Genomic DNA, 27,583 nt, shown 5'->3' on the forward strand with positions numbered 1-27,583 from the left:
CCTCGCCTGACTAAAAGCCAATTGGCATACCTGTTGTTGTTTAATAAATATTTAAAAAACAAACAGAACAAGAAAACACATTAATGTGATGCAGATAGAAATATATCTAAGAAGCTTATATGTTTCACATATTAGTTTGTCCATTTGAATATTTAAAGCTCCTAATTGATTACTGCAAAGAAACAACTCACAACCCGATAGTCACGCCAGTGCAGCCACATTAATTTCTGCTCACCCCTAGCAGCTCTTCTTCTTTCCTTTTCTTTTCGTTGCGTTTCCGGAGAGGTTGGTATTGGGGATTTCTGTATTTTAACGCTAAACCACGTGTAAATTTTGCAAAATCGCGTAGCTATTTTGCGAAGTACCTGTGAAACACGGCAATTCAATGCTTCACTCGGGGAACATCCGAGTTTCCCCATTGAACTCTGTTTCAATGAAACTGTATGCACATGTCTCGAACCAAGAACCCTGTGGAGGGCCTCTCGGCGGATAGAGAACTTTTCCTATATCTGGAGTGTTGTTTATGCTGTGCCAGCTTACTAATTGGCTGTTGAACTTGAACCTTTACAGGATATTAAGTAGCACCGTTGCGGCCTAACAATGACCAAGACCAAGGGCGAGAAAATCAACAAATCGGCGATCAACGAGGTTGTGACCCGCGAGTGCACCATTCACTTGGCCAAGCGCGTCCACAACATCGGCTTCAAGAAGCGCGCTCCCCGCGCCATCAAGGAGATCCGCAAGTTCGCCGAGCGGGAGATGGGCACCACCGATGTGAGGATCGACACCCGTCTGAACAAGCACATCTGGTCCAAGGGTATCAGGTGCGTAAACACTCAAATCCCGCGGGAGATCATCAATTCTAATCCCACTGTCTGTCCCCTTCAGGTCCACTCCATTCCGCATCCGCGTGCGCCTGGCGCGTCGTCGCAACGACGATGAGGACTCCCCCAACAAGCTGTACACCTACGTCACCTACGTGCCGGTGTCCACCTTCAAGAACTTGCAAACCGAGAATGTCGAGTCCAGCGACGACTAAGCAACGCGATTGACGGCCAACACAAATACGGTTAATAAAAAGTAATTTTTATTTAGAAAAAACAAAACAAAAGTGGCTTAAAGTGTGGTAAACTGTGGCTGCAGCAAGTACACGGCCTCCTCCGTGGCCATGGACAGCAGGCGCAGCTGACGGCTGGGCAGCTGGAGCACTTCCAAGGCACGAGCCTTCGGCAGGGCACTGTCGCCGAGGATTTGCTGGAAGCCCGCTGCTCCGCGATGCTGGTAGATGGTGAGCGGTTGTTGTGGCAGCACATTTGATACGCAGAGCAGCAGATCATCGGACTCCGGCAGATGCATGAACCGCATTTGGCGAGGATGACGCGAATCCAGTAGGCCAATGGCTTGGTCCAGTTGAACATCACTCACGTCCTCACTGCTAAAGCTGTGATATGGAATAGTTCATTGTAATTGACGGCTAAATGTAGCTAAAACCCTACCTGTAAATGCGGATCTCTGCTGCTGGCGTTGAAGCCAAGAGAGCCACATAACCGCTCTCCATGCCGGCTCCTCGTTGGATCTGCACTATTTGCTCCACCTGCCCATCTACCAGACTGCTTACTAGGGTGTAATTGCCTTTGCTCCATTTCCAAAGCTCCACAGCTCTGGAGGTCCGCAGTAGAATGGGCATATCGTCTGTGTCGGCGAGGGCCAACAACTGTTTTACATCCCGCCTGGCCAGGATTGCCTCCCTGCTCTTGTTCTGTTTATCTAGGCATTGGATTACAATCTGTTTGGCTTCCTGTAGTCCCCGGCATTGAAACCTGAGTTGTCCAAACTTTAATTTCTTTGAGGTCTCTTCATTCTTAGTGTATTGATCCCAGTTCTGCTTATTGAGCTGTGTTAGTGCTGACGAACCTAAAGAAAACAAAACGCTTAAATATAGGTATGTGGGCTAAGGTATGCTCTATAAATTTGGTTATATTAATAATGAATAGGAAGCACCACAGCATTGAGTCCAAGTTAAGGGTATAAATCCTAAATTTATATATTAAATTGCATTCTTAGTCTATTTGTATAAATAAAAATAGCATATTCGGATATTTAGAATGTTGGACTCTTTCATAGAGTATATCACAACAACCGATAAGAAAACATCTGAGTGAGGTTAGACTGCAAGCATTTAAAAGCAGCTCTCGAGCAATTCCCTGCAGTTTCACAGTAGATAGCCAACAAACCAACGCCCACTCGCAAAAACCACTAAAAGTAGACTTAACCATGAACAGGGAATTGGCAGGTTGCCTTTGCTTCCTCTGTTTGGCGACGTTGGCGTTGTCCAGCCTGGCGCAGACCACTTCGTCCAAACCAACGCTGGCATCGGCCTTCAGGTGAGCGTCGCAGGTTGCCAGGTCTTTGTTTGCTTAGATCCGCCCCTTGCAGCGCTAAATCCACAACCCCCGCTGCCTCGAAGACGAATAGGACCAGTACGGGTCATGGAACAAAGGCTGAGCTGCTGCCCATGGTCATCAATACTTGGAACTTCACGGCTGCCAATGTGTTGGCCTGGCGGATCCTGAAGCAGAGTAAGGGCGGCCTCCGGCAGACGCGCAATGCCGTGGTGGAGGGCTGCACCAAGTGCGAAAAACTGCAGTGCGATCGCACGGTGGGCTACGGCGGATCTCCGGACGAGTCGGGCGAGACCACGCTGGACGCCATGGTCATGGATGGCGCCACCATGGATGTCGGTGCAGTGGCTGGCCTGCGACGCATCAAGGACGCCATCAAGGTGGCACGACATGTCCTGGAACACACACAACACACCATGCTGGTGGGCGATGCGGCGTCCGCCTTCGCCAATGCCATGGGGTTCGAGTCCGAGTCGCTGGTCACGCCGGAGTCGAAGGACATGTGGCTGCAGTGGACGGCGGAGAACTGCCAGCCGAACTTCTGGAGGAACGTGCATCCCGATCCCAAGGTCTCCTGCGGCCCGTACAAGCCCCGGCCCACTCCGCTGACCCGCTGGAAGGAGGACCGTGCCCGCACTGAGTACGAGATCGGGCGCAAGAACCACGACACCATCGGTATGATCGCCATCGATGTGGAGAACAACATCCATGTGGGCACCTCCACCAATGGGGCGAAGCACAAGATTCCCGGACGGGTTGGAGATTCCCCCATTCCGGGTGCCGGTGCTTATGCAGACAACGAGGTGGGTGCCGCCGTGGCCACCGGCGACGGAGATGTGATGATGCGCTTCCTGCCCGCGCTCCTCGCCGTCGAGGCCATGCGGGCGGGAAGGCCTCCGGCTGAGGCCGCCGAGGTGGGCATCCGGCGGATTTTGAAGCACCACAAGGACTTTATGGGCGCCGTAATTGCGGTGGATCGGCTGGGAAATTATGCGGCCGCCTGCTACGGATTGGATGAGTTCCCCTTTATGGTCAGCAGTCCAGCGGGAAAGGATGGGCCCACGCGAATGGAAACAGTCAAGTGCATAGCGGGTCAAGAAAAAGTAAACGTAGTGCCCTTGTAAGAAGGCGAAAAAAATGTAAAATGACAAATAAAATCGTAATTTGAATTTGAACCACTGCAATTGTAACGTTGATTGGCAATAGCAGAAGTTATCGATATTAAGAAGGCTGACAAATGGTCACCCCAAAATACTGACCACTAAATACATTACACTGAAGAAAAATGATATAATAACTGGCATATAATATGAATCCCAAAAAATGGGTAAATTATATTCTTTAATACTTTATGACTAACCTTGAATAAAATTTAAAAAAAAATAATTGTTGAATTTGGTTGATATTGATATAAGATTGTAAAAATAAAATTTAAATCAAAATCACCAAATATGTGTGCTGTATGCGTTCACTGTACCACAATCTCTCCCACCCCTAGGCATTGCAAATGTACTGTACCAAACGGCGGCATTTTCGGTATTTGCGCGAGCAACGGTCACATTTTCCGCCAAATTACCGACGCCAAATACAGAAGTGGAAAAGAGCAGCGAAAGGTGCAAAAGCGGAGTGCAGAAACCAAGTGACAAATATTATTTCGTGGCTCGCGGTGTAAACAAAACAGCCTTCAAAATTCTTAAGAACGCGCAACCAGCGGGCCGCAAGTCGCTGACTAAGATGGCTATTCAACTGGACAAGATTCTGCAGGACATCGCCAAGGAGAAGGCGCTGCATCCAAACAATGGCGGCGCCAGCAAGCAGGAGCAGGAGGAGGCGTGGGCCAGGATCGGGCGCCTCAACAAGCTCTCCGTGCACGAGTCGCGCTCCATCTTCATTGTGCTGCAGAAGAAGTACGAGCAGGAGAAGCTCAAGGGCAACTCGGCGTGGAAGCTGTTCAGCCTGATGCACCAGATCCACCAGGAGCCCAAGGCCCCCATCAAGGAGGAGGAGGAGTAAGTGGCTGCAGTAGTCTCAAGCCGATCAATAGCTCTAACCATTCTTCTAACCCCTCGTAGAGAACAAGTGCCCATGGAGGAGGTTGAGGAATACGAGATGCTGGAGGTTCAGGAGCCGGAGGACGAGGACGAAGCCCACCAGTTCGGACAGCCGGCCAACTCCACTGGCTCGGCCTCCGACGGCGAGAGCCCCACAAAGTCGCACAGCACCGGCTCGCCGGAGAAGGATGAGCGGGTGTACACCAAGCCCAACGTAGACACGCCGCGACCGGCCTTTGAGGAGAAGAAGCTGCTCAACACGCTGGCCAACAACACACCGCGCGCCACGACCAACAGCTCACTGTCCGCCGCCGCAGCAGTGCTGCAAAAGAAGGGCATCACGGTCAAGAAGACTACCGGCTCCGGAGCAGGAGCTGCGCTCAAATCGACGCCTGGTCAGCAGGCAACGGCCAGTGGCCTGAAAACCCATTCCTCGCGCACTACCATTCAGCTGCCAGATTCCCTGAAGCGTAAACTCTCCGAGGAGTACACTCCCTTGCCGGCACACAAAAAGCAGACCAAGATCACGAGCCCCAAACAAACAGCTGCATCTGCACCCGCAGCCTCCACTCCTGCTGCCTCAAGCGTTCCGGACGCCCTGCCGACCAGCGTGCACACAACCACCGCCCAGCTGATGCAGGTCAAGAAGGATCGGGAGGACAACCAGACACCGCCGCCGGGCATCAACATCATCACTATTCCGGCTGCGCAACAGATCAACGGCGGCGGTGGAGGACCCAACTCGTCAACGGCCGCCACCATTGCTTCCACCTCAGTGGCCTCGACGAACGGCTTTTCGCCGCACATCGAGGAGCTGGACTTCAAGAACGACATCATCTTCGACTCGAAGATCAACGCCACCTCCTCCAACACACCCGAGATTATCAACCTGGGCAACTTTGACAACTCGCTGCCGCCGACCTTCTTCAAGAATCTGTGCAACTCGTCGCGGCACGAGTCCCTCGGGCTGTACGTGGCCAATGTGATGAACCGACTCTCTTCGCGCGCCTCCGCCAAGCTGGAGCTGGGCATCTTGCGCGCCATTCTCGATGTGCAGAGCGACGAGCTGGAGTAGTGGCCCGACTGATACTCTCAATTTAAACGAATAATCAGCTTACTTATTAGACAAACTTGACGGTAGTTATGTAGACCTGCCCGGAACCCTTCTCGTATTCACTGTATTATTATTTGATTTGTGTTTAAACGTCAGCGCTGTGGCAGCCCTATCAACGTAATGTTAGTCATAACGATTTGTGAACGGATTTAAGGAGTTTATAGATGCCACAGCGCTGGATTTTAAATGTATTCGTAAGTTTTAGATTTGAGCCCAATTCGCAAGTCCCTAGCTTAAGGTCCAATGTGTCACTTGATTTTAAACACGTTCTTATGCAAATAAAGCTACATAACTTACTTGAATTGAGCGCGAAGAGCTGTTCGTGCGGCTGCCAGGTGTAAAGGATTAGTTTGTTTGGTTCGACCTCCCAGATGGCAAGCGTATCTTTGTTTTCCCAGGAGATCATCTTCATAACTGAGGCCTTATGCGAAAGTTTCTGCAGCACGGCGAAGTTCTCCAGCACTTTTGGTGGCTCTAGAGGAGTAAGGTAATGTCGCAAACAACATATATTCATAATTATCAACATTAAACTTACTATCCAATCTGTTCTTTACAGCTGCTACGTTTTCCTGCAACTGCTGCCAGGCTTCAATGGCATTCTCGCTGGTGCCCCGCTTTCTTTTGTAGTACTTATCCAGCAGGCCATTTCCATTGCTGACCTCGTAGAGACCCACCGTCAGAGGCTGGGTAAAGATCAGTTGGCTCTCGACGTGAAGATTCGGACGGTTCTGTGCCTTGTTGTCCAGCAACTCATTTACTGGCAGCCCATTGACCGAATCCACCCAGAGGTTCTCCACATTGTTGCTGAAAATTCGACGATGCTCTGGCAGACTGTTGTCCACCAGCAGGGATCCCCTCACATCCTGCTCCTTGTCCCGCAAAAGGAGCTTATCCGGCTGCCAGAGGACGCCATTTACTGTTCCCTTGACGGAGAGATCATTGTAGAGATTCACATTATCCAGGCGGGTGGTGCCGGGAACGCTGTGATTTCCGTAGATATAGACTGCTTCATCAACCCACTTGGCCAGTGGAACCTCCGCCACCTGGCTTTCGGGTGTGCTGTGCAGGCGATTTATGGTGGCGCTATCGAAGGTCTTCAGCGCATCAATGGTCAAGGGATGGATTATTCTGGTCTGATTATTTACGGGCATTCTTATTATATCATCAGTTAGGTATAGGTGGTTTATTAGAACATTCTTTAAATCTCCCGAGACCGAGGCCTCTGGCAGTTCCCATTTCCCACTTATGGCATGCTTTCCGCCAGTTTTTAGTGTGTGGGCTACAAAGTCGTTGAAGTCCAGTGAGAAATTGCTAGGAAAAGTGGGGGAAAATTGAGTTTTCAGATAAAATTTTTGACAATTGCCTTGCCAATGTTGTATAAAAAAAATAAACTTTCTTTTAAATAAGTAACGTATTTTTGGCTATAATTCGGACTAATTCGACGGGAAGAGGTCTCCGCTATGACGGGTGGGTGTATTCGCTTGGCTTGTGTGTCGTTGGATAGGTTGTTGTCTAAGCTATACCAGCAGGTACACTTTCCTGGCCATGAAGTATGACCGTTCACTGCCTATTTGTGGCATTTGCCCCAGTTTGGGCTTCCATCGACGGTGTTTTTGTTGTTTCAAACCACAAGCCTCTGCTCTGCCGAAACTGCCCAGACCGTAAAAGTGCATTTAACCAAACCCAATCAGCGACCAATTGACGAGGTAATTGCGCACACCTGCAAGTGTTTCTAACGAGTGCAACGCCCGCCCGCACGCCGCGCGCAAATCGCAAACGTGTACAGAAATTTCACCAGCCCAAGCGGAGTGCACAGCTGACTGCTGCACACCCAGTGCCTGCCAAACTGTTAGCGCGTAAACAATTGCGAAAGTGAAACGTGATACCTACAACACAATACCAATGCCACCTGCCCATTGCCCATTACCCTTTGGCCCGCGACCAAGCGGGCTCCTTTTCACTCACCTGCCGCGGCCCTCCATTAAAACGTCACTATCGCCACGTCGCAGTTCCACGTACTGGGCCACTGGAGGCTGTGCGAACGTGACGTCATGCTGGAAGCTCAGGGGAGTTTTCATCCGATTGCTGCGCGTCCGGCTGAAATAGCTGTGCCTGATGTGGTCCACATGCTGGCCATTGATGGGTCCCTGGGGGATGGGAAGTTCAGCTTAACCATACCAGAAATTTCTCTCCGCTCGCCACTCACCTGGAACTCCAGCAGGCCCTTAAATTCGCCAGAATCCAGTGCCAATCCCCTCAGCTCAATCTGCTCATTGTCCAGCCACACCTGATCCAGGAGCTTGCCCAGTTCCTGGCCATTCAGCAGCTGGTAAGAGGGTGCTTCTCCGCCAAACTTCACATTCTCGGCCCGAAAAGTGTCCAGTGTTTGACCACTTAGGTAGTTCTCCAACGCCGCGAGGGGGTAACCATTCAGGCTGGTAATGTTAGAGGCCTCTGCTGCCTCCAAGTTACCTTCTATGCCAACTGGAGCAGAGAGGTAGCCCCCTCCATTTTGGTAGATCACATCCTCCGGCACACGGAGTCCATTAAGTTTGCCCAACTGCAGCTCCGATTGCAACACAATGGGATTCGCTGAGAGGTAAAGTTCTAAAAGTTTCTATTGCCATAAGGAATCTTCTAAGGCTCACCAAATCGCACTGTTTGCAGGTGCTCCGATGCATTGAGCCTGTAGCTGCGGCTGACCAGATCCTCCAGAGTATGGTTGTTCAGTTGTCCACTTAGCCAGACGCCTTTGCTGCTGTCCAGCGAGGCCAGCACTTGGGGAGCCGTGAAATTCTGGTCTCCCCCGGACTCCAGCCAACAACGACCAAATCTGTGGGCTTCGATTCCATTCAGGGAGTTTTCAAAGCTGAGGGAGCTGATGTTAACATCATGCTCGAAGCTAATGTCTCCCACATATTTGATGTTGCCCGCCAGTTGCTGTAATTGCTGCTCCAAGTGCACCACGTTCGCCTGGTTTATGTCGCCACTGAGCCAGAGATTCTGAGCATGAAGAGTGCCATTGAAGTGGGGTGGCAGATGCCAGCTGTCCAGGGACTTGCTTCCGTGCTCATAGATGGAGGACAGTGGTTGGCCAAAGAGCAGGCCATTGAGGTGCAGGTCTTCCACGCTCATCTCCTCAGCATCTAAGTTGTCTGCATACAGAGTTCCATTCGACTTCTGGTCCTTGCTAACCTGAAGATAGTCCTCCAATCCCAAACCATTCAATAAGATCTGAGATGAATTCAAGTGGTCCACTTCCAATCCCTGCAGTCGAATAGGCGTAGAAATAGTTTGGTTGCCACTCTTGCTGAGCAGCATGTTTGGAAGCTTCTCCGTATCAATGCCATTCAACCACTTGACCTCGCCGAAGCCATCGATTATCTCCACACTATTCGGAAACGTTTTGCTGGCCTGCACCAACTGCACTTTATCCACGTTCAGCTGGACCAGATTTTGCAAATCCTGGGTGTTGAGGAAGCTCAGTTCCGTGTTGTTGGCGATGAGAGGTTGCAGAAAGTTCAGATTGACATTGTCCACAAGCTGATCCAACCGCACACCTCGACTCAAAGCTTCTGCTGCTGAACGCTGCGTGGGCTCATCTACAAATTCCTTCATTTGCAACAGGCGACCGATGGTCACATCGCCTTCTATGACAAAATCGCCCTGGAGTTGCAGCGATTTGTGGTTAACCTTTGCCGGTGACATGGCCCTCAGTTCAGCGCCCATCATTTGACCCTAAAGGGGATGTAGTTCATTAGTTTACTCCGAGATAATTAAATAGCTGTGTGTACCCACCGCAATGGTAATTGGTTCCAAGACACGCACATTCTCGAAGCGCTTGGCGCCCTCGATGACCTGCGTGTGGTTGGCCTGCCTGAGCAGCACATCGAAACGCTGGCGATCGACGTGAATGTGGTTGAGCCGCTGGTTGATCAGCAGCCGGTTCACCTGGACAGGCTGTGCGAACTGCACATCCTGTTGAACTATAAAGTTTCCACCATCCACCGGGATGAGCTGACCCACCGGGCGATCGTTAACCTCATTGCTGTTGACTTGGATCGCATCGGATTGGAGGTGGTCCAACTCCACGGCTGCCTTGATGAACTGCACATCCTCCCCACTGCGTTTGAGGGTCTGATCCTGAAGCTCTGACCACTTGAGGCCATTGAGCCGACCCTCTAGTTGCAGATCCTTTACTGTCAGCTCCTCCAACAGGGGTTTCCTTTGTTTCCTCGAGGGTTCGCTGTACTTATCGCTCACAAACACTTTACTGGCCGTCACGGACTCGTAAACAGGGTTCTTCGTATCAACTCCATTGATATGGTCTGCTTTTACTGTGCCGTGCACCACCAGGGTGTCCACTGTGACCTCCTCGAAATCGTGTTCGTCAGACAGGCTGTCAACCGATCTTTTCTTGGGATGTCTGTTGCTGGCGGGGCTTAGTTTGTCTTCGATGGCATCCAAAGCCTGCTTGGTTAGCTGCAAAGCCTTCCAGTAGTTGGGCGTTAGCTTCATGTGCTTATCCTCGAACTGAAGAAGTACGTTACTAAACTGAATAATTGTTATTTTCGGGTCTCTTACCGACTTGGCTTTCACTTCTTTAATTGCTGACCATCCTAGTTTCTCCTCACGTTGCTTCAGCTTTTCCTAAGTATACATTTATTGTGAAAATCTCGGAATCTTATATTGCTAAACCCCACTTACCTCCAGTCTTTTCAATAGCTGCTCCACTTTCACCTGCTCCAAGCGCTTCCTCTGCTCCCGAGCCCAGTCAATGATTTGCTGGCGGAGTATATTGGCATGCTCATCCTGTTTGTAGAGCGGTTGGAATATATTTGTCTCATTTGAAGCCATGTTCTCATTGGCAATCACTGGGGAAAACCAAATCTCACTGTAAGGTATATTCGATTTCCAATGGAGGAAATGCCTACCCAAATAGCTGTGATCCCCCTCCTCATAGCTTCTCATTCTGGCCACTCCACGACTCAAAGCTCCTTCCGTGAACTGCACCTTGGATTCCTCAAATCTCCAGTCGTTGAGGTTGTAGATCTTAACATCCTGCTTATTACAGGCCACCAGGAGAAGAAACTTCTCGGATACTGTGTGCTGAAAAGTAAGGGATTATGATAATGTCAAGGGAAATAGCACATAAACCTCAATTACCTGAACTGGCAGAACCCTTTCCACGGCATAGAAACTCAACCGCTGGTAGGGCACAAACTGGCCCTTCTCGAAGACATAGATCACAGTGTCTGCCTCTCCCAGTGCGGAGCTGGTTCCTCCAATGGTGTTGCTCAGAATGAGAAAGTGCCTGCGGCTGACCTCGTTCACTGGCAGACTAAAGTACTTTACGTCCACGGCGCCATTGCTGCGGAGTCGCTGGAAAAGCTGGAATCTCTGGGACTTGGCATCCCACCTAAAGATCTCCGAGCGAGTGGCCGTCCGTCCCTCTGCATCTGCATAGTTGGCCACGGCCACATAGTCGGTGTAGTCGATGCCAAAGGCCTCCAGTCGTCGAGCATTGCTGCAGGGGATTGCGCCTAGCCGCTGGAAACTCATGCCCATCCACTTGAAGTAGGGACACTGGGCTCCCTTTTCGAAGGCCTGCAGCAGAGTCAGCTCCTGGCTGCTGATCCGCAGGTACATTCCCCTCAGTTGTGTTCCTGAAAAGTACTGCACTGTCCGTATTCCCGTTTCCGGGGAGAGCTCATAGATGGGTGATCCTTCACGAGCCTGGACCACGGGTTCGCTGAGGTTGTAGCTCACAGCCACGTAGCCACGTCCAGCGAAGGCCAGGCAATCCAGAGCCACCGCTTTCGGAGCCGCCAGCTCCACGAGGAGCTGGTAATCCTGCTCAGCTGGACGCCAGGTGAACACGGCAAAGTGACGCACTCCCGCGGCATCTTTGTGCAGCGCCGTCGCGTACTTAACCGTGGGCAGCTGGAGCATGCAAATGTCCAGGGGAAAGGACACGGGCACGGAAGCCACTCGCGTCAGGCCATCGAAACTAAAGCTAGCTGGGAGTGGATTGAAAAAGTACATGAATCTCGTTAAAAATTAACTACTTGCTAAGCTTTCTTGATCTTTAAGTCACTTCCATCTGTAGGCTAGGATCGTAAGCCGTCCGCTGACTAAACCAAACAATTCTCTCTAATCTCCGTCAGCCATGGCCGAGGAGGAGCTGCAAGCGTACCGCCGCTGCATTGGCAAGCAGCTGGAGGAGCTGGAGCTGCTGAGCTCCATATATTGTGGAGCCGGAGAGCTGGAAATGCTCGATGCCGGCGTCGTGGCCGATTTTAATGAGTTTCTCGAGGAGCCTAAGCCCGTTACCGATCTCCGCTCAAATCTGGAGTACATGGTGAAGTTAAGTCTGCCCGCCAAACAGAGTGTGGAGGTGCGAGTGGAACTGCCCCACCTATATCCGCTTTTGGAGCAGGCGCGGGTTAGTGTCCACACTCCACTGCTGGGAAAAGCCAGGGAGCAGCGATTGAAGATGGACCTGGAGGAGTTTCAGGGCGAAAGACAGGAGGAGGAACCTGAGCCGTACATCTACCAGTTGCTAAGCTGGCTGCAGGAGCACATCGAAGACCTAATAAAGCGACCTGCCTCCGAGTTTGCAGAGCAGCCTGCCCAGGAACCACAAGACATACCTCCGCCCGCATCCCTGCCCTCCCACCTCGAGCGCATGTGGATCTACTCGCACCACATCAAATCCACTGCCAAGCGGCAGGAGCTGATTCGACAGGCCCGCCAGCTGCAACTGACCGGCTTCAGCAGGCCTGGCAAACCGGGCATCATCTGCGTGGAAGGTGAATCCGACAATGTCCAGGAGTTCTGGCGCACCATCAAGGCCCTGCGTTGGCAAAAGATCAGCGTGGTGCGAACGGAACCACGCCAACGCAAGCGGGGATTCGAGGACTTCAGCGAACAGCTCTTCAACGCCGAGGAGGGCGTGATGAACATGGGCCAGTTCATCCGGTTCCTCGAGGCCCACGGCTTTGGATACATGAAGTCTGAATTGTTTGGTTTAGCCTGAGCGTGAGTGGCCCGCTAAATTCATCTTGTAAATAAAGTTTGTTATTTCATTTCAAACCTTGGTCGAAGAACTGAGGAGCATTCGCCGCCCGTTTCTGCAAAATCGATTCCTGTTCCGAATTGAGAAAGTGTGTGGGATAGGATTCCTGAAAGTTCACTTCGAAACTGGGCACCTGGGCGAAAACACCCACAAATATTAATATAAACAATTCGCGACACATTGGATACATATATTTTTGTTTTTTGTAAACGATACAAAACGAAATACTCTGTACAATTGTACCACGTGCACTGATGGCAACTATTTTTTACTATAAAGAGAATGTTTTTAGAACGGTTCCTAAAGCTTGGTTTCATAGATAGAGTCAGCTGTTGGGTACCCATTAATGCAGGGTGTCTATTAAAACTGACAATACTCGAGGGCCTCTAAATATTTATTTATTTTAAAGTGTTTTAGTTAAAAGTAGTGCAAAGGTGATATCGTTTCCGTAAAGTGGTCCCTATATATACCCATCTACCTCTACTTCTGATGGTAGTATATCAGCCCGATCATCTTGAATTCTCTCAGTTGACTTGGCCGTTGGTACCTCTGTGGATAAGTCCCTGCTCAAGTCCCTCTCAACGTCCCCTGTCTGCTGTGCTTGTCCATCTGCCTTTGCTTTGCCCCTCTTTATAAAGTCACAGTAGCAGCAATGCTTTGATGTCCCAGATATTTTCTTCATTTTCGCTGCTTCCCTACAACGTCGAACCCAGGAGATTTGATGGTAGGCCCGTCTAAAGTTCTCATTGTTAAATCCATAGATCAGCGGGTTGACGGCGGCATTAAGAAACATTAAGTACTGCGAGAAGTACCAGAAGAATTGCATTCCACTGCTCACGGAGACATCCTCGTCGAAGTATTTCTCCCGTAGAACCACTAGGATAGTGAATGGCAGTCGGAGAGCTGCAAAGACCACCACCACAATAAAGAGCGTTTTGGCCACGCTGCGTTTGTAGCTGACTGTGAGGGGATTTTCGCGACTCAGGACTCGTTTTTCATACCGATCCAGCTGGGTTCGGGGTGAGTTATAAGAAAGAAAATCTAGATACATAAACTATCTTCGCTTACCTTGTAAAATATGGCTATGTAGCAGATGAGCATAATGCCCAGGGGCAACCAAACTAGGATGGTGATAAGCACATACCAGTACTTGGGCAGAATGGAGGTGTTCTCCTTGCAATAACGCTCTGTAAAGTTCTTCCAGATCCGCACCCTGTAGGCTCTGTATATAGCCAAGGGTGATGCCAGTAGGATGCCCAGGAGCCAGGTGCAGACCACCACTATCTGGACACCCCTCACAGTGAGCCGCGTCTCCATTGGCAGGACGATGGCCGTCAGACGATCATAGCTGACCACCGAGAGGTTGAGCACGGCTGTGATGAGGAACACCACCACAAGGAAACCCTCCAGCTTGCAGCCCACGCAGCCCAACTGGTAGTTCTGATAGAAATCGTTCAGCATAAACATAGCCGGGCAAATCGCCAGGGTCAGCAGGTCCGCCACTGCCATGTTGGCAATGATCAGATTGGTGGGCGACCTCAAGGAACGGTTGGCGGCTATCAAATAAACCATGGTGAAGTTCCCATACAGACCGAAGGCAATCAGGGGCAGAAAAGTGCAGATCTTCCACGTGATCTCTCCGTTGGACTTGTGCAGCCAGATGCGTTCGGCTGGGAAGTCCCACTTGCTGAAGTCAAACTAAGGGATAAAAGAGTTTACCACTCTGCTGTTAGAGTTTATAGTCCTACGAACTTCATTGCTGCTTAAGAGCGAGGTCATTCCGTTGGCTTCCTGCTTCGACACCTTACACAGAGGAACTGTCCTCGCGTGCAGAAAATTAACATGACCAAGAACTGATCCCACTTAATTCCGTTTGCTGATTGACGAAGCTATTAACAAGTGTCACAGATAGTGCCCGCTAAAAGCTAATGGCTCTGCGATTTGGCCATCTGTTGCGCCCCTCTCGGCGATTCTCATGAAGTCAAGTAGTAGGCATATTTGAGGATTGCATTTGCTTTTAATTGAAACATTTCTCCCTCCTCTCGTTAAACAACTAATTTGAACACTTTCGGATTTTAATCGATGTCGAGTTTGCGGAAGGATCCCTCTACGCCGAAAATGGAATCGGCACTGACCCGCTTGCCAGGCCGCAGATGCTCATCCACACCGTACTTGGAATCCTCTGCGAAGTAGTTCTTGTAGGCCAGCAAACTCTTCTCAGCCTCCGCCTGGATTTCGGCTATACGTCCGTTAGTGCCGCCATATTCCTCTGGAAGGTATTCGCGTGGTATCACCTCGTTTAATTGCTCCAGATTCTTGTACACGTGAAACTGCAATGATCAAAGTGTTAATCATGAGATAGATTAGTGCCTGCCTGATATACGTATTTAAATCCCTTTGTTTATGTATATATACTTTTCTCTAGGCCGCGGCCTAACGCTTCAATGATAAGAGCCCATGTGCGTGCTCAACTGACCTCAGGCAATGCTTTGCCACACTTGACAATATGCGAGCGTTCCTCGAAAGTTAATTGCTCTGATTTGTGAAATATTAATTAGTAGTTCAGGGGTGAGAGAGTGGCAGAGCACTTCAACGCTTATCAGCTGCCGGCCAGACTCGCTGATAATCCCCGTGAAGTGTCCGATAAGCCACGGAAATAAATTAGCTAAAGTGCCTCCGGGTATTCACTTTATTTTTGGTATGCTACTCACCCGCTGCTGTAGCTTGCTGGGCATGAGGCTCTTGGCCAGATTCAACAGAGCCACTCCCTCCTTGGGACAGTTGATCAGGTGGACTCCCTTCAGGCGAGTGGGTTGGGCCTTCTCCGCGAATATGCCCATCTTTTTGATGAGCGTAAAGTCGAGTTGGGCCAGAAAACTAAGACTTAGCTTGGCCATGTCGATGATCTCGACGTAGCCACTGATGTTGCTGTTATCATCCTCGAGGATGGATTGTTCTGTTATCATGGTTTGGTAGCGGAAGAGATCCAGCAGCTTGAATTGCTTTGGGTCGAATTTCTCGTAGTTTGTGAGCTGCAGGCGGGGGCCATCGGGTCCCCAGGGTTTAGGCAGTCGAAGATAGGTCCTGTTACATAAATCTCGATTATCCATAATCCTTGATTGGTATAACTGAGCCCAACTCACCCCGTTCGACACAAAGTGAGGTTCTTTTCGTCCACCTGCCGACTGCCAAAGAGCTCTGGCATCAACGTTTTGATGGTGTAGAAGTGATCCAGCTTGGACTTGGTCTTCTCCAGGCTGAACTTGCAGCCCCTCAGGAAGCCAATCAGAAACTGGTCATCCTGGCGGGCCCGCAGATGCGGCTGCTTGGAGAGCCAATCCCGCAGAGCCTGCAGATCGGCGGGCACCCGCTCCTCCACCTCGTTCAGCTCTGCTTCGGCAATCCGGCGGAGTTCGGCGCTCAGGGGACGCAGATTGGCCATTTCTGGGAAGTCGCTTGCTTCGTGGCAGCTGGCGGGCTACTAAACGCTTCTCCCAATCATACGCCAGCCGAAATCCCCGACTGAAACGTAACCGTCAAAAGCTAATCTGGTGCCTTTATGGCCACTCATTCAGCTGATAGCGCAGTTGGCTCTCTTTTCGGGCCAGTCATCCCATGGGATCCAACCCGATCCGGTGAGTGGGCGGTCGAAGTCTCTCGACGGAGCAGATAAGATTACGGCTCGACTGCATCGGTGGCGCGAATATGTTTGCAGCTGCCGGGGTAGCCAAGTATTTTATTGCAGAGTCTGCGAAATGAACCACGCCACAGTTCAATGGGGTGTGTGTGTATGCAGGCCATATCTTATCGCCGGCTTGGAAAGGCACACTTGGCTGGGAATACCCAATTATGGGCCCTAAAAGCTGATGCCTTTTCAAGTGGTTCTAAAGCTATTTCTAGACGATTTTCAAAATCTTATCACTGCAGAAAGTTTAACAAATAGTCACGTTCAGCTTGTCTAAGAACTAATAACATAAACTATAATTTCATTACAAACAATCTAAATAGAAATGAAACCTTAACCATTTTTAAAACGCTGCCTATCAAATGGCTTACTATTTTATTGGAATAATATGATGTTTATTCTTATACAAGTCAAACCAATGCGATTAGTTCAAGTGCAGCTGGACTAACCAGGTGGTTATCATGTCTCCGCAACACGTCTATTTGTGTTTGCTCTTTTGGTCACTGATATCGCTTAATCTGCCCCTCCAAATGGTTTGTCACTGTGAGCTTGCTCCCTGTCGCTGGCTTTTTCGGGTGCCCCTGCACCAGTGTGCCTGCTATCGAACCGAGAGGCTCCCCGTTCCGATCAGAAGTTCGGAACAGAGTTTAGGCAGGCCGACGCCGAGTTCTCGATTATTCGTGCTCGTACCTGGGCACAGCACACACACACGCCTCGGCACACTCCAGACCTTTGGCATCGTATCTCAAAATTTAAGGCAAGTTTCGATCGCTTTGCAGATCCCCTTTGACCATGGCCAAGATACGATCGCTGGTGCCGGAGCTGGCCGAGGTGGCCCGCTTGCAACTTGGCGAAGATTCCACTGCAGTGGTCGCGAAGATCGAGGCCCTGCGCACCTGGATCAACGAACAGAACTACTTGGAGGCGCGGACGGACGACCAGTTCCTGGCGGCCTTCCTGCGCTTCTGCCACTGGGACGTGGAAGAGGCCAAAAAGCGGGTGCTCTTCTACTACACCTACAAGACCAAGGAGCGCGAGTTGCTCAAGGGCCGTCTTGTGGACGATAAGCTGCTGGAACTGGCTCGCTCAGGGTAAGTTGGGGGTTCCCCTATTTCAAAGTTAAGAACTATAAAACCGCTTTCGCATTGTAGAATCTTCGCCACATTGCCCAACCCCATTGGCCCTGGTGGCCCCCGTATCCACTACACACGAATGGGTCACATCGAAACTTCCAAGCACAGTGTCAGCGACATTTTCCGCTTCCATGCCTTCCGCGCCGAGATCGAGATCAACACCGACGACAACTGGAACGTGGCCGGCGTGGTGGAGATCATCGACTTTACCAAAATCCCCTACTCCCTGCTGCTGCAGTTCGACCCGGGTATGTTCAAGCGGATGAACGCATTCCTGGAGCACGGCATCCCGGCGAATCTAGTGGCCACCCACATCGTGAACGCTTCCAGGGAGACGCAGTTTGTGCTGGGACTAGTCCGAAATGTCATGAAGCAAAAGGAGCTGGTGAGTCTGAAAGGGTAAATCTATCATGGGGAATATTGACTTATTATATCCCTTCCTGCAGCTGCACATCCACTCCAACCTCGAGTCCCTGAACAAGGCCATCGGCAAGGAGTACCTGCCTGCTGAGCTGGGTGGCGAGAATGGCTCCCTGGCGGATGCCATGTCGCGGTACGAGACCCAGTTGACCAGCTTCTCCACGTACTTCAAGGAGGACGAGCGCTATGGCGTCAATGAGAAATTGCGGGCGGCCAGCGAGAAGGATCAGGACAGGTCCGCTCCCCTGGTGGCCAGCGTGCCCAACGACGGAACCTTTCGGAAGCTGAACTTCGATTGAGGCGATCGCCGGGCAGTTAGTTGTATATTCTGATGCACATCCTATAAGTACGCCTCTTTAAACACACCCACAGCCCAATATATATACACACACTGGAATGTATAGACACTACAGCGCTATAGCGATCATTGGTCATAGCAGAACCTGATATTTTATAAATGGAAACACAATGAGCAACATCGAAACTAAGAGCAAATTGAACAGTATGATAAACAAGTGCACACTGAAAAGAAATAAGAAGAAAATGGAACGCCATTTAATGGCACAAAGAGCGCAAACCTCACATTATTGTCGATTCTAATTTATTGTTGTCCTTATCAACGCACATACTTAACACATTCTAACGTCCGGTCGTATCGGGTGGAAGCTATGCCCGATCGATTCATCCTAACATGAGCCCACACTGCATTTTCATGGTGAAATCCTCAACGTCTTCTATATACTTGCGTGCTAAGTTGTTGTTGGCTTTTATTTTATCGCATACACACGGTACACGAGTACACATATATATATACATATATTTTCGATATTTTCTTCCATTGGTTAAGTGTCGTTTCTACTAATTTTTGATACTAGTTTACATATATACATGCATCTATATTTATGGATAATATATACATAGTTAAATGACTAAAGTTAAAAGGACAATGTATTGTAGACCCCATGTTGAGTGCGTTAATAAATTAAAGCGAATTTGTTTAACTGTCGGTACAACTAAAATTTGCCTGAAGATCCATCACTTGAGGGTGTCAATCCGTAAATTATGGTGGTAGTAAACTTTATCTGGCTTAGATAAAGGCGCCTGATGACTGGCTGACGTATCCCTATGTTTGAACCAAAGTTTTGATAACTCATATCGATATAGTTGGGAGCATGTCAAAAGCAAGGTTAAAGCATTGAAAATAATTGATTGTGGCGTATTTCTATGAAATACATATTTTAGCTTACAAATTTGAATTTGAATTTTTTGCGCGCGCATTTTGAAAGAGCGGGATCACTATATCTTTTTTGTGTAGTGTTGAAAACCGACGCATTTGAACTTTGGAACGAGCTTTGACGTTACATCTGTATATGTGCCTGTGTAGGCTGTATTATTTTTGTGTTTACCTCATTATTCTAGTTTAAAAAAATTAATATTTTGTCAAGATGTCGAAGGCAATCAAGTACTATTATGATTTCCTGTCGCAGCCGTCCCGAGCTCTCTGGATTGGCATGAAACTGAGCAAGACCCCCTTTGAAGGCTGCCCGGTTGCCCTGCGAAAGCGTAAGACTAACAACAAGTTACCCAAGTAACCGGCTGATATAATATTCTGGGATTGTTCATGCCAGAGGAGCAGTTAACAGACGAGTACAAAAGCATTAATAGATTCCAAAAGGTTCCGGCCATCGTGGATGGTACATTTCAGTTGGGCGAGAGTGTCTCCATAGTCCGGTGAGTTCCCCATCGAATCCATAGGTTTATTCTTGGCACTACATCCATATTTGTTATTTTAGTTACCTCTCGGACAAAGGAGTCTTCAGCGAGCAGCTGTATCCCAAGTCCCTGGAGGATCGTGCCCGTGTTGACGAGTTCCTGGAGTGGCAGCACTTCAATGTGCGCATGGTGTGCGGCCTGTTCTTCCGGCAAGTTTGGCTTCTCCCGGCAAAGGGTCTAGCTCCGGCTCCCAAGCCCGAGGCGGTTAAAAAGCTAATAAGGGACGTGGAGGGCAACCTGGGTCTCTTGGAACGCATCTGGCTGGAGAAGGACTTCCTGGTCGGTGATAAGCTCACAGTGGCGGACATCTTTGGGGCTTCGGAAATCAATCAAATGAGTGGGTTTTGGCTTTAAGTCCCAAAAGAATAATGTTTTAATATGCTACCCTATCTTCCTCAGAGCTCTGTCAATACAATGTTAATGAGAAGCAGTTCCCCAAGACAGCCAAGTGGCTGGAACGCGTGCGGAAGGCCACCAATCCCTACCACGACGAGGCCCACAGTTTTCTGTACAAGGTCTCCAAGCAGGCAGCCAGTGCCAAAATTTAGTTATGTTAATCTTGATTAGTTGTTTCTTTTGCATTTATTAAGACTCTAAGACTTCACTGTAACTAATTTGTGCCTTGTTTCTTGCTTATTGTGTTAATTTCCTTACTATAAAACTAATAAAAGACTATAATGAAAGAAAAGTTAATATTATAGGCAAGTATATACATAGATGTTGTATACCTCTCTTTGAATATGCTCCGAAGAGCGGGACAACCATAACTACCCAACCAGTGCTGCAAGTTGGCGCTGTTGATCTTTGGACTGGAGCTTTGTTTGTTTTCACTTTTCCCACCTGGGGGATCAATACATTCGCCGGCTGTTTGGCAGTTTGGATTGGGGAGCCAGAGCAATTGACCGCCATGTCCACGCCAATTAAATTCTATTACGATTTGTTATCCCCGGTCTCCCGTGCTCTGTGGCTAGCTTTAAAATTGGGCAATTCGCCCATTGAATATTGCCCCATTGCCCTCCGTAAATGTGAGTAGTAGAGGTAGAGGTAAACCTTATGGGCTTCGCCGGCTAATTTATGCTTTCTCAGTTGAGCAATTGACCGAGGAGTACAAGAAGATCAATCGCTTCCAGAAGCTGCCCGCCATAGTGGATGGAGATTTCCATTTGTCCGAAACTATAGCCATTATACGGTAAGATATTCTATTATTTTGATTTGTTGGAATATAGGTCGTACATGGCCCGCTTTAGTTATCTCGCAGACAAAGGTCAGTTCGACCAAAAGCTTTACCCAAAATCTGTGGAGGCTCGCGCCCGAGTGGATGAATACCTGGAGTGGCAGCACCTGAACATACGTCTGGCCTGTTCCCTGTACTTCCGGGATGCCTGGCTGTTTCCCATTAATGGCATAGCACCCAAGCCCAAGCCAGAACAGCTGCAAAAGCTGATCGATGGAGTAGAAACCAATCTGGGTCTCCTGGAGCTCCTGTGGCTAGAAAAGGACTTTCTGGTGGGACAGAACCTGACAATGGCTGATATTCTCGGTTCCTCGGAAATCAATCAATTGAGTAGGTTTGAATGTAATGGAGAGTCTTAAAGGAAACTAACCATTATTTAATTCAGGACTCTGCCAATACCAAGTGGATGGCAAAAAGTTCCCCAAGGTGGCCAAATGGTTGGAGCGCGTCAGGGAAGCCTCCAATCCTTACCACGACGAAGGACTAAAGTTTATCAACCTGAAGGCAAAGCAGGACACTGTTGCCAAGTTGTGATGACTGAAATACTTACCACCCAATAAAAATATCCTGAGATTAAACTGCCAGTTATTGGAACTTAAATTGTTTTTAGTTTTATTAGTCCGATTAGTCTGCATTTGTACAAAGATTAAAATTACTATTTTCTATGTGACACTCCACACTCCACTCTAGATTAGTCGATATCCAGTTTTCTGAAGGATCCCTCGATTCCAAACAGGGATTCGGCACTAACGGGTTGTCCTCGCCTCAGCTTCTCGTTTGTGCCATAGGAAGCCTCCTCTTCGAAGAAGGGCTTATAGTCCAAGAGCTTTGTCCTCCATGTCGTAATGACATCTTGGATAGTTCCATTGCTGCCACCATACTCAGCTGGCAGGCATTCCTTGGGCACGTATTTGTAGAGGCTTTCCAGTTTGGAGTGTATGTGGAACTAGGAAATCAAAATTTCCCATATTAGATTTGAAGATAACTTATTAATATGTGAAAAACTTACCCGTTTTCGTATCTTCTCACTCATCAGACCCTTGGCAATGGACATTAACCTCTCTGCACTGGCGGGAGCATTGACAAAGTGGAAACCCTTGGGCCTGTAGGGATAGGCCTTATCACCCAGAACGGCCAGTTTCTTTACCAGCACAGCATCGAACTGGAATATGTGACCTGCCCCCACGCCCTTCATGTCGATGATCTCCACGAAACCAGATATCATGGCATTGTCGTCCTCGCGTATCTGAATCTCACCCAACATGGTGTTCACCTGGATGACCTCGGCAATGGAGTACTTCTTGGAGTCGTACTGGCCATAGCGGGAAATGTGAATGCGAGGACCATCCGGCTTCAGGGGCTGGGGCAACCGAAGCAGGCAACTGTGGGATTACAAATATTATTAAAGGATGTCCCGGGAACTAAAATATGAGATAGCTCACCCTGTTTCCAGAATGCTGAGCTGCTTCTCGCCCACTATGCGGTTCTTGTAGAGCTCTGGCACCGCCCCCCGCATCGCATAGAAGTTGTCCAACTTGAGCTTGGTCTTCTCCAAGCTGTACTTGCAGCCCCGCAGAAAGGCGATCAGGAACTGGGCATCCTGGCGAGCCTTCAGGTGCGGCTGCTTGGCGATCCAAGTGCGCAGCGTCTCGATATCCTCATCGATCCTCTCGGGCACCTCGCCCAGCTCGTCGTGCGCCTTCTTGGCCAACTCCGGACTCAGGCTGCGTAAGGAATTCGAGTAGGCGTCCGACATGCTTGTTTTCGGCTGGGCACCTCTTATCACCACCTGTTCGATGCAAAGCATAGGTTTGATTTATTGAAATTTTTCCAGGTGCGATTAGTCAACCGGCTGCTTTGGCCCCAATTTCCGCCTAGTTATGACAGTAACTGGTGTCTTTGGTGGGGTGATTAGATAGTACCCATGCCATATGGCAAAAAATTCTTCGTCACTGAAGTTTGACATAGTCTTGCTCCGTGTTTTCGATTAGATTTAAGTAGGAGCCACTTAGGCAAAGATCTAAATCTCTGCAGGATTCCCAGTTGGTCACAGTCTTAAAACGATGAATGATTGGAAGGCTATTTTAAGGCAATCTTTTATAACCTAAACATTGACAAGAAATGATATTGCTTATCAAAAATAACCAACTTGTTTGCCATGTCTAATCTTTGGATTAAGTGCATAACTAGGGATCAAAATGAAATCAACACATCAGGTATATTTAGATACCGAACAATAAATAGCAAACAACGATCAGTGGGAGTAACTGATCTGGCTGAAGTCACATTTACTTGCAGCAAAACAGAATTTTAATTATATCAGTTATCAGTTGTATATAGCATTGGGGCTCAGGCACTATCCGAAATCAAGAACACACCGCCCTTAGATACCGCGTATCGGCAGGGATCACCAATCAGTTTTCAAGTGCGCGTAAACCCAGATACCAGGTTGTCTTGCACCGGGATCAAAAGCAACCGTGCCGGGCCTAGCTCTACGTTGTCGCGTACCTCTACTCACAATTGTCTTTAATTTAATATTATCTGTTCTATATACACATATGCATATGAATGCATATATATAATATACGTGATATGTGCCGCCTCCTCGCGAAAATCGAGTGTTGAACCGCTGGGCTTGACTGTGGGCGCGCGACTGTCACCGAGTCGCCGTGGAATCGCCGATTTTGGGTATAGTTCTGGGGACGGGACTGCATGGAGAACGGTGGAACTGTGGAACTGTGCGGACGTCACGGCTGTGGGGCGAGGTGACGCATAACCTAATGACAGTCGAGCGGCGGCTCAGCGATACTCAGTTATAACGGAGCGAAAGATCCCACTCGTTATAGCCACCATTACCGACCCGACCAGCTGGTGACTGTTACACTAAATTAACACCTTGTGTCAAACGGCAGCTAATGCCCGGAGATAAGATATAAAAATTGGAGGCCATTAACAGCGGTGTAATCATCACAATACCATTGCGATCGGTAGGATCTACTCTGCTCCAGATAGCGCCGGCTAAAAGATGAACCGACAGGAAGTTCCTGTGTCAGTCGACATGCTCCCCATATACCTACCATTAATATTCGATACACGAAGAGCGCCCAAAACTTTCACCCGACACCCGGCATTGTTATCAGTACACTAACCTTTCAGATTCGCCATAGACTTGTCTATATGTGGAGATAACGATATTATCGCTAATGATACATTGCTTACTTCAGTGATAATACGTACACGATAATATTGTATCGAAATGGTCTTTTTTCTTCCATTTTTAGCTCCGTCATCATGGTTATTTCAAAATTGTGTAGCTACATCACGTCATTTGAATGGGGATGGGTATATATGTTGAGGGGGTTTTTTTGACCAATCCTTCAATTTTGGAAATAAACTTGCTTTTTTATAATGTCCTAAGTAAGTTAAAATTTGTCAAGTTGTGATAATTAGCTCGCAATATTAATAGCGTATCACTGTTTTTCAAATATAAATAAACTAATTAGGTTCTCACAGTGGACCTTTCTTTTCATGTATCTTAAACATTATATAAATCCATATATTCCATAGTTTTTGTCGAACTTTTCCCTTTCAAGATATTTGTAAGAAGCTGAAGAATGGCTCGGAAAAAATGATAAATAGACTTTTGTGGACATCTATTTTATCGCCTGTGTGAGGAAACTCTGATGGAATATTTAAATTTAATTTTTTTAAAAATGCTGATGAACAACGTCTCTGTGAATTTGTATTGTTTTTTAAATGTTGTTCTAAATTATTTCGCCTGGCATATGTCGTTTGGGAAATGTAAAAAACTACATTTTTTTTTGTGTCTAATTTTATTCATGTATTTATTTATTTAATTTTATATCGGTAAAATGTATATAAAAAGATAGTTTGCAGCTTAAGTATCTTATGTAAATAAAACTAAAAACTAACCGAAATGTAAGAATTTTGTTCTCAGCTTAGTTTTTCTTTCGTTTACAATCGCGCAGAATTTATGATAATATCACATTCATAAATATAAATAGTTAGAAAGGTTCGTCAAAACAAGAAAAGCAGAGCTTACGTTCGTCAACAAAAAGCAATAATATACTTATTTATAAGGCAGTTGTGGTTTCGAATTTCAACTTGGGATATTCGACGCTTCCTGTATATACCTAAAACTACTATGACTTATAGCTACGGTATAATATTGTGGATTTATCTTATGTGTGTATGGTGTAAAGATCTGGTAAAACAGCCCTGCTATTTGTTCAATAGATGGCGCCAGTGTGCACAATTGGCAAGTGTCCATGAATAAATCGGCCAGTGGGCGAATCGTAGATTTGTCATCTATGTGCGAATCTCACTTGGGTGTCGATTTATTTCCATTAAATGTAAGGAAAGGCCGCTCGGTGTCGTCTTCGGGGGCATTTCAGCGCCAGACAGTCACACAGTTGCGCTCTGCCATATAGATCTGGTTAGATCTGCTCTGGTTATCATAATTTACAATATAGTTTCATACTTTTTGGAGAACTTGTTGCTCAATCGCGAAGTTGAATTACACATTAAAATCCTTTCTTTTATTTACTTTTTGCTTACAAAAACTACTCTTTTTTGTGAAAAATGCGAGGAGAACCACGGCTATTAACGCTATTGATTGCTTAGCCTACTCCTGCAGATCGTGAAGGTAAAGAGGAGGATCGGGAGCAGGAAGAGGTTGATCCTTAGCTCTCTGGCGCCACTCCTCCCCGTACCCTCGCTTCCGTCGCTCTCATTCTCGCCGGAAACCAAGGACGCCGTATATCGCTGCTCGTCATCCACCTCGTTGGCACTTCGGGCGCACTGCATCCATTTCCGGGAAGACAGCTTGGGCCTGGGATGGGCCACCTTCATGTGGTCGTCGCTGAACTCCCAGTACCCCAGGTTCTTGAAGAAATACGTCTTGCCGTCCACATACTGGAACGCCGTGTCAATGTTGTAGCCCACTCCCGACCAGATGCTCATGTCCCGCGGATAACTGGGCTCCACCTGACCCGTGGAGTCGTTGAATCGCCAGTACAGAGTGCCGCTGGTGAAGAAGGTGTTATTGTTGTGGCCCCACACGAAGGAGGCGTCGATGTGGGACAGAGTGGACGGAAGACCCAGATCAGTGAGCGGTTTTGGGTACCCAGGAGCCAGGTTCACCGAGTTGAACACATAATACTCACGGCCTAATGGGGGAATTAATAAATGTAATTAGTTTCCAAGTTTATGTTATAAATATTCAAACATTTAAAGGAACTAGCTAATTCGTAGTCCCAGCTTTAAATTTCTATTCCTTCTATTTTTATGTAACTCACCTATGAAGAACACAATCTGTCGCCGTTTGTTTTCATATACCGCGTCCACTTTGGTGAGATTTTCGGGTAAAGCAGACCAATGCCTCCTGGTCTCCGTGGGATAGCCAGGATACAGACCAGATGCGCCAATGCGCCACAGGAACTGTTGGAAGAAATTGTATATCAGTTGGATTCGGGCACTATTTCTCGTTTTAAAATCATACCGGTCCACGGAAGATGAACAGTTCGCCGCGAATCATTGAGATGGCGTCGTAGGAGGTCATGCAGGTGTCCGGCTTGGGTTTCCTTGGTTTTTTGTGGTGGTGGGTCTGCTGGTGCCATCCATTTTGATTTGGCCGGGAAGTAGGTCTCCTGGTGGTTGTTGTGGGGCGAGTTACTGGTTTCTGGCTCGTGTACCTTTCCCTATTGGCCCGCTCCCACTCTATGCGCACCCGCTCCTGACGTTCCCACTCCTGGCGCTCCCTCTCTTGGCGCTCCCGCTCCTTCTGATCCCGATCCTGGCGCTGTCGCTCCCTCTCGCGCTCCCACTCCCGTTCCCGCCGACGATCCTCCTGCTCCTGCCGCTCCTGCTCCTGACGCCGCCGCTCCTGCTCCTGGCGATCCCTCGCCCGCTCCCGTTCCTTATTGGGTCTGTAGACCGGCTTATCCGGGTAATAGCTCAGCGTTCGCATGGTCGTCGTGGTTGTGGTGGTGGTCGTGGGACGTGGTCTATAGGGTCCCCAGGTCTTCTCCTTCGAGCCGTACAGCTCCTGGATGCCGTGGCGATCGTCGTCGGGCAGCTTGCCGTCCACCTCGTTGTTCTGGTACCATGGAAACATGATCGCATTCGTGTCCGAGGAGTGGCCCAGTCCCAGGGAGTGACCCAGTTCGTGCAGGGCCACGTTCAGAAAATTGGTTCCTGCAACGACAGGACACGGAATGCAACATAAATACGCTGACTGGTTAATGGCTGACAAAAAAAGGGGGTCACAGGCGGACGGAGACGGGGAGTTGGGGGTTAAGACGCGTTCGTCGCCTTGACGACTTTGTAAGTGGCATAAAAATGGCGACGCTTGCAACATTTTAAAATGGCTGCCAACGTCACGCGTCATGCTGACAATTTTTTATTGGCATTAAAAACCATTAAAAATGCCGAAGAGCTGTTCGGTCTTCTCAGGGGCTATCAGCGGGGTTTACGGGGTCTGCCCGACGATTTATTGTGCTAAATTACAAAACGCAAGCGGCAGCCTGCAGGCAACGCGTCGCCAGTTTGGGTCTCCTCATCCACTTTCTCCAGGATTCGGGGTTGGGACAGCTTCCCGACCCGTTTGCCGCCGCAACGTATGCAGCATTTATTGATTTTGCCGCGTGTGGTTTCAGTTTTTCACGCCGTGCA

At 48.6% G+C, this 27,583-nt stretch overlaps 11 protein-coding genes across 13 annotated transcripts in view; 6 read left to right on the forward strand and 5 right to left on the reverse strand.

Annotated features, from left to right (window-relative positions):
- The first annotated feature begins 261 nt into the window (after positions 1–261).
- LOC108036326 (60S ribosomal protein L31) lies at positions 262–1,111 on the forward strand. Its single transcript, XM_017112339.3, has 3 exons — positions 262–285; positions 571–824; positions 889–1,111. The coding sequence occupies exons 2-3, from the start codon at positions 601–603 to the stop codon at positions 1,037–1,039; spliced, it is 375 nt and encodes a 124-aa protein (XP_016967828.1). The 5' UTR covers positions 262–285; positions 571–600; the 3' UTR covers positions 1,040–1,111.
- On the reverse strand, positions 1,066–12,835 carry LOC108036327 (uncharacterized). The gene is made up of 13 exons (XM_017112340.3): positions 12,664–12,835; positions 10,734–11,587; positions 10,502–10,676; positions 10,275–10,441; positions 10,152–10,217; positions 9,366–10,100; positions 8,216–9,305; positions 7,774–8,159; positions 7,533–7,714; positions 6,103–6,878; positions 5,865–6,041; positions 1,497–1,914; positions 1,066–1,441 (listed from the first exon to the last, which is right to left on the reverse strand). The coding sequence occupies exons 1-13, from the start codon at positions 12,833–12,835 to the stop codon at positions 1,117–1,119; spliced, it is 5,523 nt and encodes a 1,840-aa protein (XP_016967829.1). The 3' UTR covers positions 1,066–1,116.
- LOC108036320 (putative N(4)-(beta-N-acetylglucosaminyl)-L-asparaginase GG24090) lies at positions 2,142–3,577 on the forward strand. Its single transcript, XM_017112333.3, has 2 exons — positions 2,142–2,384; positions 2,437–3,577. The coding sequence occupies exons 1-2, from the start codon at positions 2,275–2,277 to the stop codon at positions 3,524–3,526; spliced, it is 1,200 nt and encodes a 399-aa protein (XP_016967822.1). The 5' UTR covers positions 2,142–2,274; the 3' UTR covers positions 3,527–3,577.
- On the forward strand, positions 3,957–5,869 carry LOC108036318 (mucin-16). Its single transcript, XM_017112330.3, has 2 exons — positions 3,957–4,411; positions 4,475–5,869. Exons 1-2 carry the CDS (start codon positions 4,137–4,139, stop codon positions 5,526–5,528), a joined length of 1,329 nt encoding a protein of 442 aa, XP_016967819.1. The 5' UTR covers positions 3,957–4,136; the 3' UTR covers positions 5,529–5,869.
- Positions 7,152–18,902, forward strand: LOC108036322 (uncharacterized). The gene is made up of 4 exons (XM_017112335.2): positions 7,152–7,273; positions 17,110–17,421; positions 17,482–17,848; positions 17,910–18,902. The coding sequence occupies exons 2-4, from the start codon at positions 17,123–17,125 to the stop codon at positions 18,180–18,182; spliced, it is 939 nt and encodes a 312-aa protein (XP_016967824.1). The 5' UTR covers positions 7,152–7,273; positions 17,110–17,122; the 3' UTR covers positions 18,183–18,902.
- LOC108036324 (RWD domain-containing protein 2B) lies at positions 7,163–12,662 on the forward strand. The gene is made up of 2 exons (XM_017112338.2): positions 7,163–7,273; positions 11,735–12,662. The coding sequence occupies exon 2, from the start codon at positions 11,737–11,739 to the stop codon at positions 12,604–12,606; it is 870 nt and encodes a 289-aa protein (XP_016967827.1). The 5' UTR covers positions 7,163–7,273; positions 11,735–11,736; the 3' UTR covers positions 12,607–12,662.
- On the reverse strand, positions 13,106–14,445 carry LOC108036319 (neuropeptide FF receptor 2). Its single transcript, XM_017112332.3, has 3 exons — positions 14,398–14,445; positions 13,714–14,343; positions 13,106–13,654 (listed from the first exon to the last, which is right to left on the reverse strand). Exons 1-3 carry the CDS (start codon positions 14,422–14,424, stop codon positions 13,106–13,108), a joined length of 1,206 nt encoding a protein of 401 aa, XP_016967821.1. The 5' UTR covers positions 14,425–14,445.
- Positions 14,643–16,685, reverse strand: LOC108036323 (alpha-tocopherol transfer protein-like). The gene is made up of 3 exons (XM_017112337.3): positions 15,789–16,685; positions 15,357–15,729; positions 14,643–14,975 (listed from the first exon to the last, which is right to left on the reverse strand). The coding sequence occupies exons 1-3, from the start codon at positions 16,085–16,087 to the stop codon at positions 14,721–14,723; spliced, it is 927 nt and encodes a 308-aa protein (XP_016967826.1). The 5' UTR covers positions 16,088–16,685; the 3' UTR covers positions 14,643–14,720.
- A 330-nt stretch (positions 18,903–19,232) lies between the features above and the next one.
- Positions 19,233–21,490, forward strand: LOC108036186 (uncharacterized). Its single transcript, XM_050887385.1, has 8 exons — positions 19,233–19,446; positions 19,512–19,614; positions 19,677–19,993; positions 20,056–20,199; positions 20,436–20,681; positions 20,743–20,845; positions 20,904–21,220; positions 21,276–21,490. The coding sequence occupies exons 1-8, from the start codon at positions 19,329–19,331 to the stop codon at positions 21,422–21,424; spliced, it is 1,497 nt and encodes a 498-aa protein (XP_050743342.1). The 5' UTR covers positions 19,233–19,328; the 3' UTR covers positions 21,425–21,490.
- LOC108036321 (retinol-binding protein pinta) lies at positions 21,476–23,532 on the reverse strand. Of its 2 annotated transcripts, none has more exons than XM_017112334.3 (4): positions 23,409–23,532; positions 22,333–22,679; positions 21,900–22,272; positions 21,476–21,836 (listed from the first exon to the last, which is right to left on the reverse strand). In XM_017112334.3, the coding sequence occupies exons 2-4, from the start codon at positions 22,644–22,646 to the stop codon at positions 21,582–21,584; spliced, it is 942 nt and encodes a 313-aa protein (XP_016967823.1). In that variant the 5' UTR covers positions 22,647–22,679; positions 23,409–23,532; the 3' UTR covers positions 21,476–21,581. The 2 variants fall into 2 exon arrangements, with proteins under 2 accessions (XP_016967823.1, XP_050743962.1); XM_050888005.1 differs by having other exon boundaries at positions 23,399–23,417.
- Positions 23,533–24,716: 1,184 nt separating this feature from the next.
- The window catches only part of LOC108036517 (matrix metalloproteinase-2), a 78,906-nt gene continuing 76,039 nt past the window's right edge, over positions 24,717–27,583 (reverse strand). For both annotated transcript variants that reach the window (XM_017112723.3, XM_017112724.3), the window contains 3 exons: positions 26,412–27,106; positions 26,209–26,350; positions 24,717–26,079 (listed from right to left, as the gene is read on the reverse strand). In XM_017112723.3, coding sequence (XP_016968212.1) covers positions 25,520–26,079; positions 26,209–26,350; positions 26,412–27,106 — 1,397 coding nt within the window. In that variant the 3' untranslated portion in view covers positions 24,717–25,519. The remainder of the gene's footprint in view (positions 26,080–26,208; positions 26,351–26,411; positions 27,107–27,583) is intronic.

This window comes from Drosophila biarmipes, chromosome 2R (genome assembly GCF_025231255.1).
Source record: "Drosophila biarmipes strain raj3 chromosome 2R, RU_DBia_V1.1, whole genome shotgun sequence".
NCBI lineage: Eukaryota > Metazoa > Arthropoda > Insecta > Diptera > Drosophilidae > Drosophila > Drosophila biarmipes.

Bases quoted from the DNA above. Each gene is read 5' to 3' on its own strand.
- LOC108036326 (XM_017112339.3), top strand. From the start codon at position 601: ATGACCAAGACCAAGGGCGAGAAAATCAACAAATCGGCGATCAACGAG. The intron at 825-888 runs GTGCGTAAACAC...TGTCCCCTTCAG, and splicing joins ATCTGGTCCAAGGGTATCAG to GTCCACTCCATTCCGCATCC.
- LOC108036320 (XM_017112333.3), top strand. From the start codon at position 2,275: ATGAACAGGGAATTGGCAGGTTGCCTTTGCTTCCTCTGTTTGGCGACG. The intron at 2,385-2,436 runs GTGAGCGTCGCA...CGCCCCTTGCAG, and splicing joins ACGCTGGCATCGGCCTTCAG to CGCTAAATCCACAACCCCCG.
- LOC108036318 (XM_017112330.3), top strand. From the start codon at position 4,137: ATGGCTATTCAACTGGACAAGATTCTGCAGGACATCGCCAAGGAGAAG. The intron at 4,412-4,474 runs GTAAGTGGCTGC...AACCCCTCGTAG, and splicing joins CCCATCAAGGAGGAGGAGGA to AGAACAAGTGCCCATGGAGG.
- LOC108036324 (XM_017112338.2), top strand. From the start codon at position 11,737: ATGGCCGAGGAGGAGCTGCAAGCGTACCGCCGCTGCATTGGCAAGCAG.
- LOC108036327 (XM_017112340.3), bottom strand. From the start codon at position 12,835: ATGTATCCAATGTGTCGCGAATTGTTTATATTAATATTTGTGGGTGTT. The intron at 10,101-10,151 runs GTAAGAGACCCG...GTACTTCTTCAG, and splicing joins AAGAAGTGAAAGCCAAGTCG to TTCGAGGATAAGCACATGAA. The intron at 9,306-9,365 runs GTGGGTACACAC...CATCCCCTTTAG, and splicing joins TGGAACCAATTACCATTGCG to GGTCAAATGATGGGCGCTGA.
- LOC108036319 (XM_017112332.3), bottom strand. From the start codon at position 14,424: ATGACCTCGCTCTTAAGCAGCAATGAA. The intron at 14,344-14,397 runs GTTCGTAGGACT...TTTATCCCTTAG, and splicing joins CGCTCTTAAGCAGCAATGAA to TTTGACTTCAGCAAGTGGGA. The intron at 13,655-13,713 runs GTAAGCGAAGAT...CCCCGAACCCAG, and splicing joins ACATAGCCATATTTTACAAG to CTGGATCGGTATGAAAAACG.
- LOC108036323 (XM_017112337.3), bottom strand. From the start codon at position 16,087: ATGGCCAATCTGCGTCCCCTGAGCGCCGAACTCCGCCGGATTGCCGAA. The intron at 15,730-15,788 runs GTGAGTTGGGCT...TTTATGTAACAG, and splicing joins CTCACTTTGTGTCGAACGGG to GACCTATCTTCGACTGCCTA. The intron at 14,976-15,356 runs GTGAGTAGCATA...TGATCATTGCAG, and splicing joins CCAGCAAGCTACAGCAGCGG to TTTCACGTGTACAAGAATCT.
- LOC108036322 (XM_017112335.2), top strand. From the start codon at position 17,123: ATGGCCAAGATACGATCGCTGGTGCCGGAGCTGGCCGAGGTGGCCCGC. The intron at 17,422-17,481 runs GTAAGTTGGGGG...TTCGCATTGTAG, and splicing joins CTGGAACTGGCTCGCTCAGG to AATCTTCGCCACATTGCCCA. The intron at 17,849-17,909 runs GTGAGTCTGAAA...CCCTTCCTGCAG, and splicing joins TCATGAAGCAAAAGGAGCTG to CTGCACATCCACTCCAACCT.
- LOC108036186 (XM_050887385.1), top strand. From the start codon at position 19,329: ATGTCGAAGGCAATCAAGTACTATTATGATTTCCTGTCGCAGCCGTCC. The intron at 19,447-19,511 runs GTAAGACTAACA...TGTTCATGCCAG, and splicing joins CCCGGTTGCCCTGCGAAAGC to AGGAGCAGTTAACAGACGAG. The intron at 19,615-19,676 runs GTGAGTTCCCCA...TTGTTATTTTAG, and splicing joins GAGAGTGTCTCCATAGTCCG to TTACCTCTCGGACAAAGGAG.
- LOC108036321 (XM_017112334.3), bottom strand. From the start codon at position 22,646: ATGTCGGACGCCTACTCGAATTCCTTACGCAGCCTGAGTCCGGAGTTG. The intron at 22,273-22,332 runs GTGAGCTATCTC...GTAATCCCACAG, and splicing joins CTCAGCATTCTGGAAACAGG to TTGCCTGCTTCGGTTGCCCC. The intron at 21,837-21,899 runs GTAAGTTTTTCA...TTGATTTCCTAG, and splicing joins GTGAGAAGATACGAAAACGG to TTCCACATACACTCCAAACT.